Source organism: Mustelus asterias, chromosome 24 (genome assembly GCF_964213995.1).
Source record: "Mustelus asterias chromosome 24, sMusAst1.hap1.1, whole genome shotgun sequence".
In the NCBI taxonomy this organism is placed as follows: Eukaryota; Metazoa; Chordata; class Chondrichthyes; order Carcharhiniformes; family Triakidae; genus Mustelus; species Mustelus asterias.
The window spans coordinates 23,963,250-23,977,102 of record NC_135824.1 but is presented as its reverse complement, the minus strand read 5'-3'; the positions used below and the strand labels follow the sequence as shown (position 1 = coordinate 23,977,102).

The 13,853-nt window shown below is 40.0% G+C and overlaps 1 protein-coding gene across 8 annotated transcripts in view; it reads right to left on the bottom strand.

Annotated features, from left to right (window-relative positions):
* Positions 1 to 393: 393 nt before the first annotated feature.
* ccpg1 (cell cycle progression 1) overlaps positions 394 to 13,853 on the bottom strand; it is a 47,189-nt gene continuing 33,729 nt past the window's right edge. For 6 of the 8 annotated variants that reach the window (XM_078241468.1, XM_078241471.1, XM_078241470.1 and 3 more), the window contains 2 exons: positions 4,892 to 6,336; positions 394 to 3,738 (listed from right to left, as the gene is read on the bottom strand). In XM_078241468.1, the coding sequence (XP_078097594.1) occupies positions 3,528 to 3,738; positions 4,892 to 6,336 (1,656 nt within the window). In that variant the 3' untranslated portion in view covers positions 394 to 3,527. Of the gene's footprint in view, positions 3,739 to 4,891; positions 6,337 to 11,927; positions 13,240 to 13,853 lie in introns of those variants that run through there. The other 2 variants (XM_078241475.1, XM_078241476.1) reach the window with 1 other exon arrangement.

Sequence of the window (13,853 nt, the reverse complement as noted above, 5' to 3'; positions counted from 1 at the left end):
TGAGTAATGGCTTTGAGGAAATCTTCCTTCTACTTGCCCATCCCTGCCAGACTCTCAACTTGCTCACAGGTGTCTGTGGCTTAGAAGTTGCAAAAAGGTAAACCAGAGGAAAGTTGCTGCACTTTACCCACGACCTCTTCCCAGTCGGCCAAAATTCTTCATGACTTGACAGAAGGCAGGTATATTCATTCAGTTCACTAAACACACTGGTGCCCAATGAAAATAGTAGGGATTAGAAAGTCTGATTTTTATCCCCTTCTTTTACTGGGAAATTGGATTTCCTCTGAAGAAATATCTAAGTTTGGCATTCCGCAAACCAAAATCCACCTCCACTGCCCAATGAAATTCAGCCCCCTATCCTTTCAGCATTTAGAAATAACACTCGAAAGCAGTAAGTATTGGACTAATTTATTGAACAAGGGACAACTTAGTGAATTGTCACTTTGCAGACATTTAGTTGAAAATGATCCTTTTATGCAGCATAACCACCCTGAATCTTTATCGTTACAGCAATGTCCACTTTGTCAGGAGGGCTTTCTGTCCTGTTTTCAGAGTTTCAAATACTCAGTGCCAAAATCAACCTTCCCAAAAATCTTGTGAAGAATCCAGAGGTGAGGAAAAATTTACGGAAGAAATAAGCAGAAAGCAAACATTTGTCTCCATACTATATTGACTAATAAGAATTAGCAGTACATCTCCAGCACGATAGTGAAAATGGAAAAAGGCATAGCTTAGAAACATAGAAGATAGCAGGAGGAGGGCAAGTGGCCTTTCGAGCCTGCTCCACTATTCATCATGATCATGGTTGATCATCCAACTCAGTAGCCTAATCCTGCTTTTCCCTCATAACCTTTGATCCCATTCACGCCAAATGCTATATCCAGCTGCTCTCGAGTACATATGACAAGAAATTTGTAGGAGAGAATCCGGAATCAGAAAATAAAAAGATACTCAGGTCTGCAAATAGTACCAAAGTTATGAAGTGAATGTTATACCCAATACAGGTTAAAGACATCATGTACTAGTAGAGGAAAAGCACGGGTGCCAAATGATTTGGTTATATTAAAATACACGTCTGCACAAAGCAAAATATAATGGTCCAAGAATCCAAATGGTTAACATAGGTAACACCAAATGGCTGAATTTCACCCTTAAAGAGAGAGGTAAATACATATAACTAATCAAAAAGGTTGAAAAAGCACACATTCATTCTAATATTGAGCTGGCCGCTTGCTTACCTATGAAATACAGAAGATTCCTTACAGAATAATTACATTGGAAAGCAGGAACAAATTCCCAACAACTTACTACCATGGAAAATTGTGAGCAGTGCACTCATTTAAAGTTAATAGTGTCACTGCAATGAAGTTACTATGAAAATCCCCTAGTCGTCACACTCTGGCACCTGTTCGGGTCCACAGAGGAAGAATTTAGCATGACCAATGCACCCAAGCAGCACGTCTTTCACACGGTGGGAGGAAACCAGAGCACCCGGAGGAAACCCACACAGACATGGGGAGAACGTGCAGACTCCGAGCAGACAAATGACCCAAGCCAGGAAACAAACCTGGGTCCCTGGGGCTGAGGCAGCAGTGCTAACCACTGTGCCACCATGCCGCATATGCATTCCAACTGAGCAATGCCCCACATCAGGTGTGTGTTTCCTAAAATTCCATAGAGATAGAGATTTATCAAGAGCAGAGGGATGATGAAGTATAAAGTGCTAAATTATATGAACATTTATGGCACCAAATTATATTGGTGCGAGAATAGACTAATACAAATAGATATTCCAAAGACACCCAAAATACAATCACAGAAACATTTTTAAATGAACTTTTGTGCTATTCTGGAGGTTATAAGTGTTTACTGTAGCAGAAATAATACCTACTATTCACAAGTTTCAGCCCTCCCAGAATTTTCAACTAAATGTCTGATCTTCCCCAAAAGAATAAGGTTCTGAATTAGAAATGATACTGCATTGCTCCTTTCCCCAAGTTTCAACATGAAGCCTCTATCATTGGTACTCAAGAACTGGGACACATCAAGCATGCATCACAAAGAGCAGTCTGAGAAGACAGAATGTATTCGATCACACACTAGTACAGCTTATATATAAGAGAATCATAAAAATCCTACAGTGCAGAAGGAGGCCATTTGGACCATCAAGCCTGCGCCGACAACAATCCCACCCAGGCCCTATCCTCATAATCCCACGTATTTACCCTGACAGTAAAGGGGGAATTGATTATGGCCAATCAACCTAACCCGCACATCTTTGGAGTGTGGGAGGAAACCGGAGGAAACCCACGCAGACACGGGGAGAACGTGCAAACCCCACACAGATGTCACCCAAGGCCGGAATTGAACCTGGGTCCCTGGCGCTGTGAAACAACTGTGCTAACCATTGTGCCGCTGACAAATAATTTATAAGATTAGACGGATTGTGCTTTTTGTTATTACTACTTAGCAGAAAAATCAGCTCAATGTAGCGGTGAAAACAAGATCCTGCCCAAAAAATATTTTAAAAATATATTTTGGCCCCAATATAAAAATTTCCCTTATTGGAGATGGGTTTATTCTAAGTTACTATTAATGGGTTGAAGAAGAAACCCAAATGACAGCTGTCAAAATGTTTCAGAACCAAGTAGGTAAAAATCAGGGAAAAGGTTATTTCAAAATGACAGAAAATTTATTTATTTTTACAGTCATCATATCTGGCCCCGCTGCTATCCAGTAAGAGAAATTAGTATACACGCAAAATATTTGAGGACCCTTCTTGGTGGATAGATTCCGAAGCACATATAAACTCACAACATGTGGCTGCTTCTTAACCGAACACTGAGTTAAGCCATCACTTCACTACCATTTGATTTTAATATTGTAACTTGCCTACAATTGTGCACTTTGTCAAATGGAAAAAAAAGATATGCAGCTGCAACAAAGGAAAATAAACTCAAATTAAAAGCATAACCCATCTCTTCACCCCCCCCCCAGAAACCTCAACAGGATCTGTGCAAAATCATTCACGGGAGGGGGTTGGGGAAGGTAAGAAGAACAAGGGCTAATTTTCACCACAGAATAAAATTACAATCTTCAAAATAAAAGAAATTCTGCACACCAATATTGATAATTTACAACCTTATGGAATTTACGTTCACATGATAGCAAATTACAAACTTGCTAAGGAAGAAATGAGACTTGCGACCTCATGCACATACGCCAGTACACGCAAAGACTTAGTAAATTCATTAAAGATCCCGCAACTTTAAGTCTTCTCCATAATGCCAAACGATGTTTAGCATAACATACTTGCACAATACAACTGCTTAGGAAGTTTCTGACCAGTACTTTGCAAATACAGATGGAAAGTTATTAGAATAACTACCTCTACTGTCTTATTATTCAAAGTCAAATGAGATGCAAATCGTTTGAAAGAAATTGTCATCATTCTTAGGCATGTATCACAAACAGCAGTCAGATAGGTCTGAACATTTTCAAATACACACTTATACAGCTAAAGCCCATTAATATTTTGGATCAAAAGGCATTGGGCCCAACTCAATTTCAACATTTGCCATGTGTCTTCCATTGGTACGGCCTGGCTTGTTCCATTTACGTTCCCTGTGGTGATAAGCATGCAGAGGTTTCCTTTCATGTCTCTGGTATCTGGAGCTATCTGCATTTCTAGATGACTGCTTTCCACACGGTTTGTATTTACCAGCATCATAAAGCCGACTGCAAGATCAAAAACAGAGCTCATTATTGCTTTTCAGTTTAAAAATAATAATTTTACCGCAATCACACACCGATGGCTGCGTACTCAATTCTGTATTAGCATTCCGGCAACACATATTTGAAGTGCTTTTACTAATTTCCAAGTAGCGATGTTTAGAAAAATGAGAGGGGATCTCAGAAACATGTAAATCTTGATGGGACCAGACAGGGTAGATGCGGGAAGAATGCTCACAATGTTGGGGAAGTCCAGAATTAGGGGTTACAGTCTAAGAGATAAGCTATTCGGACTAAGGTGAGGAAGAACTTCTTCACTCAGAGTTGTGAACCTGTGGAATTCTCTACCACAGAAAGCTGTTGGGCCCAGTTCATTAGATATGTTCAAGAGGGAACTGGAGGTGACCCTTGTGGCTAAAGGGATCAAAGGGGGATGGAGAGAAAGCCGGAGTGGGATACTGAAAGTGCATGATCGGCCATGATCATATTGAAAGGTGGTGCAGGCTCGAAGGGCCGAATGGCCTATGCCTGCACCTATGTTTCTATGTATTTGAAACGCAAATGAGTTCATTTAGAAGATCCTTTTGACATTTTTGCACTGAAGTATAGGGCAAAGCAAACATGACTATGCAACCCAATAGTGTTTGGAAGGATATTCTAACACCTTCTCACCCAGCAATATATACAAATTATGCTCCATTTTCCATGGATTAAACCTACGTTTCAATCGAGCCAATGGGTTCTTTAAAGTTTCTCTCACTGCAGGCAAGATTAAAATGAAATAAAATTGATGCAATCCATCTATTTTCTGCTGGATAAGGCACTCCATAGCACAAATCTAATAATTTAGAAAAGACCATTGCACTCCGAGATGCCACAAGGTCATTTTGAATGACAAATGGAGGATATTGCAGTTGGATTTTTTTTTGGAAATTGTAGGGAGGGAGCTTGCTCTGCATCTAAACCAATGTTTCTCTTTGTTAATTGAGAAGCCTGAGAATAATGTTGACAACTGGACAAAGAAACACTAATTTGTACTTAGCTCTTAATTGTGTAGGTAGGATACTTCACGTCAAGCAAACACAATTTTCAATCATGCCAGAAAAATAATTATAAAATCCTTCGCAGAAAAAAAAATGGCAAGCTTTGATGAATTTACCTTGGGCCAAATCGATTGAAATAATTGTCCCCAAAAAAGTGCCTATAGATGTATTCATCTAGGTCGTCAAAGGGGTCAATTTTGTCGTCTTGGTGCTCTGCAATATCTTCAAGGTAATCTTCAACATCATTGACAAAATCAGAGAATAACATCTGATCATGTATAAAAAGGCCATTATGGAAGAACCGGCTTATAAATTTCTCCAGCTCACTCCAGCGTTGGAACTCAACCACCTCCTCTTGAAGGTAATTATGGAGGAGTTTATGGAATTCTTCAACCTTGATGGGATCGAGCGCTTTATTAAAGAGGCTCAGCGATTCCTGATGGGCACATTCAAAGACACCGGAGCAACCCTTGGGGCTCCTGTAGTAGGCATGCTTTCCAAAGTGATCATGGTCACTTGTGCTCCTTTCAAAATTGAGGGGCTCCTTGGTGTACATTCTGTGGGGTTTCCTTGTATCACTATATTGGGAGTGCGCGTGAGCGGTTTCCCTGGGTTTATACTGACAGGAATCTTTGTCTCCGTGAACACCACGCTGGTTTGTTCGACAAAGGTCTTCATCATGGCGCTGCTGGAACCCTTGACGTCTGGTCTTCGCGTCTTGTGCTTCTTCACGTCTCTTATTTTTATGAAACAAATTTTTTGCTGAGTTTTGGAAATGTCGGAATGTAGATTTAACAGAATCAGAGAATTTCTTAAGGTTCTCTTTTACAGCTTCTTTCGCCAATTTAATTTTCTCTTTGTGATGACGCACAAACTCCTTAGTTGAGTTTTTTACAGCATCAAAACCATTCTTAAATGACCTGATAAAACTTTCTTTGGGTTGGTGTTTTTTACCCCTACTCCCATAAAACCCCGGATTTGGTTTTCTGTCTGGCTTCTTCGAAGTTTTAAGTTCAGGGTCATCCTTTACTTCCTTCGCTTCAACATAAAGTCTTTCCCACAAGTCAGAGCGTTGCTGCTCAAAGTCCAATTTCTTCTCCAGCTCTGCAAGTCTAGATTGCAAACTTTCGGTATCTTTACCTTCTTGTGCTGTGTTAGCCGAGGACTGAAGATGACTCAAAGAATCCAGCTCCTTCCGGAGAGCATCAGTAATTTCCCTTTCTTTGTCCAATTCCTTCCTTAGTATCTGAGCCTCGGTCACAAGGTTCCCCTTCTGTTGAAGAAAACTCTGTATCTGTTGCTTTTCCTCCTCCAGGTGATCCTTTAGCTTCTGGTTTTCAGTGATGATTGTCTCAGCATCCATCCCCTTTCCTTCTAATGTCCTGATTTGTTCCCTCAGCTTGCGCAGCTCATTCTGCAGCAAGGACAGTGCTTTCTCTTCATGTTCCAGGGATTCCTTCATCCGCTGATTTTCTTTAGCAAGGGTTTGGTGCTGTGACTCGACTGAAAGTTTCTCATCTACAGTCTGTTTTAAACGTGTTTCCAAGTTTTCTCCTTGCGACTAAACAAAGAAGAAAAGTGTTAAATGTACAGATGTAAAGGTAATCTAACATATTACAAAACACAGTTTAATAACTAGTCATATTGTAGGACAACTGACCCCACGTTTAGATTTTTAATAAAGTTAAAATTTAGAATGTCAACATATGGAGGAGGCAGCACATTAACGTACTTGCTGCACATGATTACAACATGCTACACTTCAAAATATTTTTCTTTAATAGTATCAACTCTCAGCAAGCAGTTAAGCTGTTGTTTGAATGCAGAACATTTGGTAAAAACCACGGTAATATGAACTCTTGAAGCAGATGAGGAAAAACATTTTATAGTAGCTGTTTCTTTACAAAAATTCATCTGCAGCAGCTTCAAGTTGGAGATGCAACTTCCAGTTTACCTGGAATTGTCAATCTCACCCATCAAGTGCTTTCAGCCCTGGTCAGTTGAGGAGAAAAGCATGAGTACTTGGCATTCAACCAGAAGATAATTTAAAAGTGTCACAAACACGAAGAAATTACTCTCCAGAGGAATTTTGGGGACATTTTGGAGAAACAGGTCACCAGATCAATCCGATTTGATGAATTTCACAGTTAATGGCACAAGTGTCTGTTCAGTCGGGCAGTGATATGTGATAGAAGGGCGAAGAATTTTACAGATCACTTTTTCTGTTACAAATGACACCGATTCGCAAATTCCTCCGAAAAAGGACTTTGCCTGTCTGATTTTCTAAAACTGACCTTGCCTCCTGATATCACCACAGTGGCGCTATAGTTAAAATATTGTTTGAATTAAACAAAAAAATTAACATTTTAAATAAGTGACCCTAGCAATTTCACTTTTATGTTTTGTAAAGGTGAGAGAAAATAGGAGCATGCCAGACCAGACAGGTCTGTTAAAGATTAATGTTGGACAGAGATTGTGGAGGAAATAATGACGATGAAGAATCTAGTCTTCACAAACGAAGACTGCAGGCAAATTCCAGATTCAGTATGGCTCAAGATGCTAAAAGACAAGAAGACACCAACAAAGTACAGGCAAGAGGACATACTGTAAATTTGGATAGTTTGGTTTTACAAAAGAAAATTACAAATGTGTCCAAAAAGGAATATATAAGAAAGGAAATAAAGATGAATTGGGTATATGTGCTAAAGATCTCCAAGATGACGGGACAATACAGGATGTCGTCCAATTATTCATCAAACAAGCAAGACATGAAACGTATAGACTGGTTAACACACTAACTGTAATAGGGAAAATACTTAAGAACATTATAGAAGATTATCCTAACCCTACAGATCAGTGATGTCAAGAAGCAGCAATAATGTGGATACAGAAGCAATCGTGTACACAATTTGCCAGAATTCTTTCAGAGGTAACCAGATAATGAATGATATTTGTAATGGGTTGGTTTCTTTGGTCAAAGGCAAATTGAATATTGCAGTTTTCACAGATAGCAAACTAGGAGTAAAAATACAGTTTATGCTTATTTTAATTACGTTTTACCAAGAGCTAAAAAAATAAATGATTGAGACATACAGACAAAATTAAAAGTGGAATTATCATAGACTTGTAAACTTTAAATTAAAAATTTTTTTTTTAAGTGTCCCTCCCTGCCATCATTATGGAGAAAGTTGAGACTGCACAAATGTAGAATTAGTTTTCTGGGGCCAGAGAGGTTTTTCAGCAATAAATACAAACTTAGTACCTCATTAAACAAGGTGTAACTTTCTCCAAGGGTTTTTTGCAGTGAGGCAATAGCATAAAATGACCATGATGTTGGCAGACCAGTGATCTCTACTTGATTGAAGTCTGGGTGGTGAGGAATGGGGGAGGTGAGTGGGAGGCACAATAGTCTTCAACAGCACACTCCAAGAAGCAGCACAGAACCAACGACAGAATCTTCTGGATTTCTGCTTCTAACTGGTTGTGTGCAGAATCCAGAGGCTAATCAATTACAAAGGAGTAATGATGGGGAATGCCATCATTATTGCTGCAGAATCCAGGCTAATTATAATTTTCAGAATACTTGGATAAAATTGCACAGGTGAGATGTTTAATGGTTCAAGGAAAATGATAAACTAGCTAGTCGGGTTGAAACTGGTTTGCTCAGAGTATGAGCCAAAAAGTAATGATAAATAGAAAAGCAACTGCCTAGATGGCAGTAATCTGCGGAGGTCCACATGGATCTGTACTAAGGCAAATGGTATTTACACCATTCACGAGCGGGTGAAAAGAGAACCTCCTACAATATCATTACATTTTCTGATGACTCCAAGCTGAATAGGTAGGGAGGGTAATAGTTAAAATGATACAGAACAAGCAAGCAGATGAACTAAGTAACTGCAGGCAGGTAATATATTCTGAATGGGAGTTCAGATTGTGTTTGCAATGGAGCATCTGTTAGAGACAAAGAGGGAAAAGGGAAAAATCATGGTAAAATTCGTAATTATTCAGTTTTTAGTCTGTAATGATAAAGCTAAACAAAATAATAAAAGATCCATCTTTAGGACATCTGACTCCAAGTCAAAAAGGTTACTTCAACCTGGTACTGATCAATGGTGAGACCACGTGGAATTTTGGCACCAAAAAGACATTCATCTGTTGAAAAGGATTTAAAGAGGAGAAACAGGAGTGATTCAAGAACAAAGTACTTCAAGTCAGATCTAACTTAAGACAAGGCCCTGGAAGATTCCCTCCAAGTCACATAGCATCCTGAATTGGAAATATATTGCAGTTCCATCACTGTTGCAAGGTAACAGCTCCATGGGCGTACCTACACACCAAGGATCACAGTGGCTCATCGCCATCTTCTCAGGAGCAATCGAGGATGGCAATAAATGTTGGCCTTGCCAGTGATGTCCACGCCATGAAGGAATTTTGTTTAAAGGCACAAGACTTCCACATGTAATGAGGTATATCTGATGCATTTCTAAACTGGCTATCAGATTCTGACGGGTGAACTAGAGAACAGAGGTTTAAAAATAGAAAACAAAACAAGTCGCAAGCAACACTCGAGAGTTAAAAGTAACTCCCCCCATCCCCAAAATAATTGATATGTGGAACAGACTCAAAGGAAAATCAGTTGAGGCTGTGATGATTATCTGTTAATTGGGTCAAGCTTTTGGAGAGGAGATTGATGGCAGCTGTTTAGAAATGCAGGGAAATAATACTCAATGACGGAATCATTTAGTGTGGGGATCAGGAAAGGCAGCTGGGTGGTCAACAGTTGAGGAAATGGGGGTCAAGAAAGCAGGAAGTTGGTCTCCTGGACAAGACCATGAGGGGCAGAGGGAGAAAAACAAAGATGCATGATCAGGGCCAGAGCAAGGAGGGAGGTTCAGCTTGGTGGGCGAGGGAAAAGGAAAGAAGCAGTAGAAGTAGCTGAACAGGCGGTCTCAAAGTTAGTAACAAAATAAGACCATGAGTTTCTTTCACTTACTGTTAAAGGTGTGAGCAAAGAGAGCAGAGGGGTTTAAATAGATGACTGGCAGCAATAAGAAGCCAGGGTTCCTTTTTCTCTCCAGTATAATCTGGGAACAGTAGATAGTTTTAGAAGATAAAACTGAGGCTTTTAAGAGGTATTTAATTTGGTCAAGCAGATCTGCCAATGGATGGCAATATTGTCACTGGATTAGTAATCCAAAGACCCGTGGTAATGCTCTGGGGACCCAGGTTCAAATTCCACCATGACAGATGGTGAGATTTGAATTCAATTAAAAAGAGATCTGGAAATAAAAGTCTAACAATGACTATGAAGTAAGTTGTAAAAACCCATCTGGTTCACTAATGTCCTTTGAGGAGGAAACCTGTCATCCTTACCTGGTCTGGCCCAAAGGTGACTCCACAGCAATATGGCTGGCTCGTAAATGCCCTAGGGGATGAGCAATAAAATGCTGGCCCAGCCAGTGACGCCCACATCCCATGAATGAATGAAAAAGAGAGGTTGGTTATGTCAAAGGGAAGGGATAATGTGGGTGAAAGAGTGTAAAATTTTACTGAGGAAAAGAACGTCCAAAGTGTAGGTAAGGGAGTGGTCAAGCAATTCAGAAGTTGCTGAAATATCGTAGTGATAGGAAGGCCAAAGGCTAAGGAGTTGAGAGATTGAAAACACAGTTGTGACATGAGAAATTTGTGTTTCAGTGTTGAGCACTGAAGTGGGATTGAAAAAACGTAAAGGGGTCTGGGTGGCAAGAGATACAAAGAGGTGGTTTGAGACAGTCTCATCTGTCAACAAGGCTATCAAAGTAGAGGTCACGAGAGATGGCAAGGTCCAGGTCAAGGAGCAGCATTCTTGGCCTTTTGGCTGAGGTGCAATGCCTTATCCTATCAGCTTGGATCCTGTTTGTCTCTCTTATGGGGATCATGAATTGGATTCATTTGGATTTTGGAGCAATCAAGGAATGGATTCAGGTCCACCCGGTCCACTCTGAGCATTGGCTTTGTAACTTTAAGGATGGAGTAAAAAGAAAGCAGCAACATTAATTCAGAGTGCATTTTAGGAAGACAGAGCGACAGTGAAATGAAGAGAGCGCAAAGTAATGGGCGTTAAAATCACTGAGGTCGGATTCCAGTATATGAAAGAGAAAAGGAGAGAAAATGTCCTGCAAAGAAATTCAGAATGCAGCAGAGAACAAGAATTCTAAATGGGAAGCAAGAGAATGGAATACAGTAAAAAGGTACTCGAAGGAGAAGGTGCCCGCAAAGGAAAGAAAAAAGGTATAATTGGTGATAAGCAAATAGCACAGCAGAATGGGACGGTGATGAAAATTATAATCTCGGAGTGGTGAGGGGGAGGTAAACATGCTGCAACACTGGGAATTTATTGCTAAGCAAGATACATCTGAAACGAAGACTAAATTCTGAATACTTATAGTCAATCGAAAGACCAATGAAAGTACATTGGAACTGAAGAATCAATTAAAAATTCTTCACTATCAAAGACCAAAAGCACAAACATAATAGTGTATTGCTTATCCTAAAAGCATTTCAAGTCTCCAAGGACCAACAATTGCACATGCTCTGAAGTTAAACACGTGAATCATTTAATAGCTATCCTACATATATGCAGTCATTGCAGATCATCGATTGTCAAGAAGTGTTGGAATCCAAGGCAAGCACATCAAAACAATCTCATTTAAGGTATTCTGAAGGCAAGCACAGGAGGTATCTCATCGTTACAAAGAAGGATATATAGGAGATAAATTATGCAAGTAAACGTAGCCATTCATTTTATTTAAATGTCAGGTTGCAGACGGAAGCTGGCAAATATAACTTCTAAAATTTATCCTTGGAGTATTCCCTTAAACCTGCTAATTCCCTAGGTACATGAGAGATTGAAGCTGACTTAATAAATGATAGTAAAGTCTCAATTTACACAAAGTACTTTAAAAAATGCACACACTTACTAGGTAATTGCACATCAGCACAGCCCTTAGGCATCTGGCACTTATCAAAACTGTGAAAAATATTACACTGCATTTTGCCATGGGAAACAACATTCAGTGAATGTGTGTGTATACACATCTGCAGATAAAATAAACAATATGCCATGCAAGGTACAAGCCACAAGGGTTGAAACAGGCTGTGGAGACTCAGAGGAGCAGTGAGAGAATGAGAAGAATTACAGCAAATAAAATCATTCCAGAAGCCGCCCAGACGGGCAGGAAGTGGGAAGGGCAGAGGAGGAGGTAAAAGGACGAGTCACTGCAGTTTGCCGAGATCATCTGCTTACTTCGGCTTAGTTTTTGTTGCGAATTTTGTGGGGGAATTGGCGAGCTTTGTGGGCTTGTTTATGGAGGCTTTTTTGATTGATAACCTTAATTCTTTTCTGTGATTGTTTAGGTAGATGGTGTGGGCTTTTTATGGTGGATGATGACTGCTTTCTTTTTCTTGGTGGACGTTGCAATTTGTTTTCTCTTTGTTTTGTTAAATATTGAGGGCCCTTTCCTGACTTTTTAGCAGACATTGCTGGCTCCTTTCTGGGTTTCTTTGGACAAATCTGGGTTTTTTCGGCAGACGTGGGCCGCTTGCTCTTTTTTGATGGGTGTTGTAGGCCTTTCCCTGATTTAGTTTGGATTTTGGGAGCTCCAGAACGGGTTTCTTTGTGGTAAACATGGTGTGCTCTGTTCTGGTTTTTTGGGTGGGAAGCACTGTGGACTTTTTTGCAGCTGCCTTTGGGCAGACATGGGCTTTCTTTGCTAGGCGTAGGCCGCTTTCTCTTTTGGTGGCGTATGCTGTAGGGCTTTTGCTGCGGTTTTGGGTTGATATTGCGGATTCTCTCATTAGCATGGTGGGTTTTTTTATGAGGGAGCTTTCGGGGGACTTTCTGGTCTTTTCTGTTTTTATGCAGAGGACGTTGGGAGCTCTTTTTTGTGGGCTTATCTCTCGGGTTTTGGGGACACATGCCAGATTTTGTGGCATATTTGGTGGGTTTTGTCTTTTTCTTGATGAATGTCAAAGGTCTTTTTCTATTTTTTTGCTGGCCAGTGTGGGTTCTTTGGAAATTCTGGTGAAGGCCTCGAGCTTTTTTCTCTTTATTTTGGCAGGGCTTATGGGTTCTTTTCTTTTTAGCACAACCTGTAATTTTCCTTTTGGGCACTTCCCGGTGGCCATTCTGAGTCTGTTTTCTGTGCTTGTGGAACTGGCTCTTTCTTAGATTGATCTCCCATGGATCCAGACGCCAAAATTCAAGCCTGCCCTGATTGTCCCGCTCCCTTCTACTTTTCTCCCTTGCTAGAACTCTCCCTTCTAAGTACTGTGGGTCATCCCCCCTCCCAAATTTCCTCTTCCACTCCTGTGGCTTCATGGTTGTATTTCTTTCTCTCTCTGTTCCCAAGTCTTTTTTCGGACTCCACAGTTGGAACTGTTGGTGGTGTCCTGGGCTTGAATTCCTCTGGAAACATACGACCTGCGAGATCAGGCCAATTTTAAGAGAAAGAAAACAAAAACAGAGGACTGTAAGGAAGCTTAAATTTTAAAAAGTGCCAGATACAAATTAAAAAATTAAAATAATTCCAACACACCAAAAAAAGACTTTGGTTCATTTGGTCTGTATTAAGAATGCATTGTACAGCCACCTATTGTAATACAATATACATTTTGAATAGTGTGCAACTTAAGTGAATAGAGGGATGGTGTAGTGGGTTGTGTTCCAAACTAATCATAGGTGAAGATTCAAGCATTTCAATGAGAAAATAAATTGAATATCTATCCAGTAATTCTTGACGGTGATTCCTGTATACAAGTACTAATTCACTCGTGCTATTTCATTCTGGAGTTTTATTCAGGGGCTGGTTAATTTCAAACTATTCACTGTTTCTGTATCTGAACAATAATAGCATACAATTAAATGTGTTTATGTTTGACAGTTGGAAGACTTCAGAGTTCAACAAGAGAACAATGTCAGATCAGGTATCTGAATTATAATATTTGAATACAAGTCACTAATTTGAAGCACGCTTACATGATCATTTGTACTGTACTGAGAATGGTCACATTAAATATCCAACAGCAGTCGAGTTA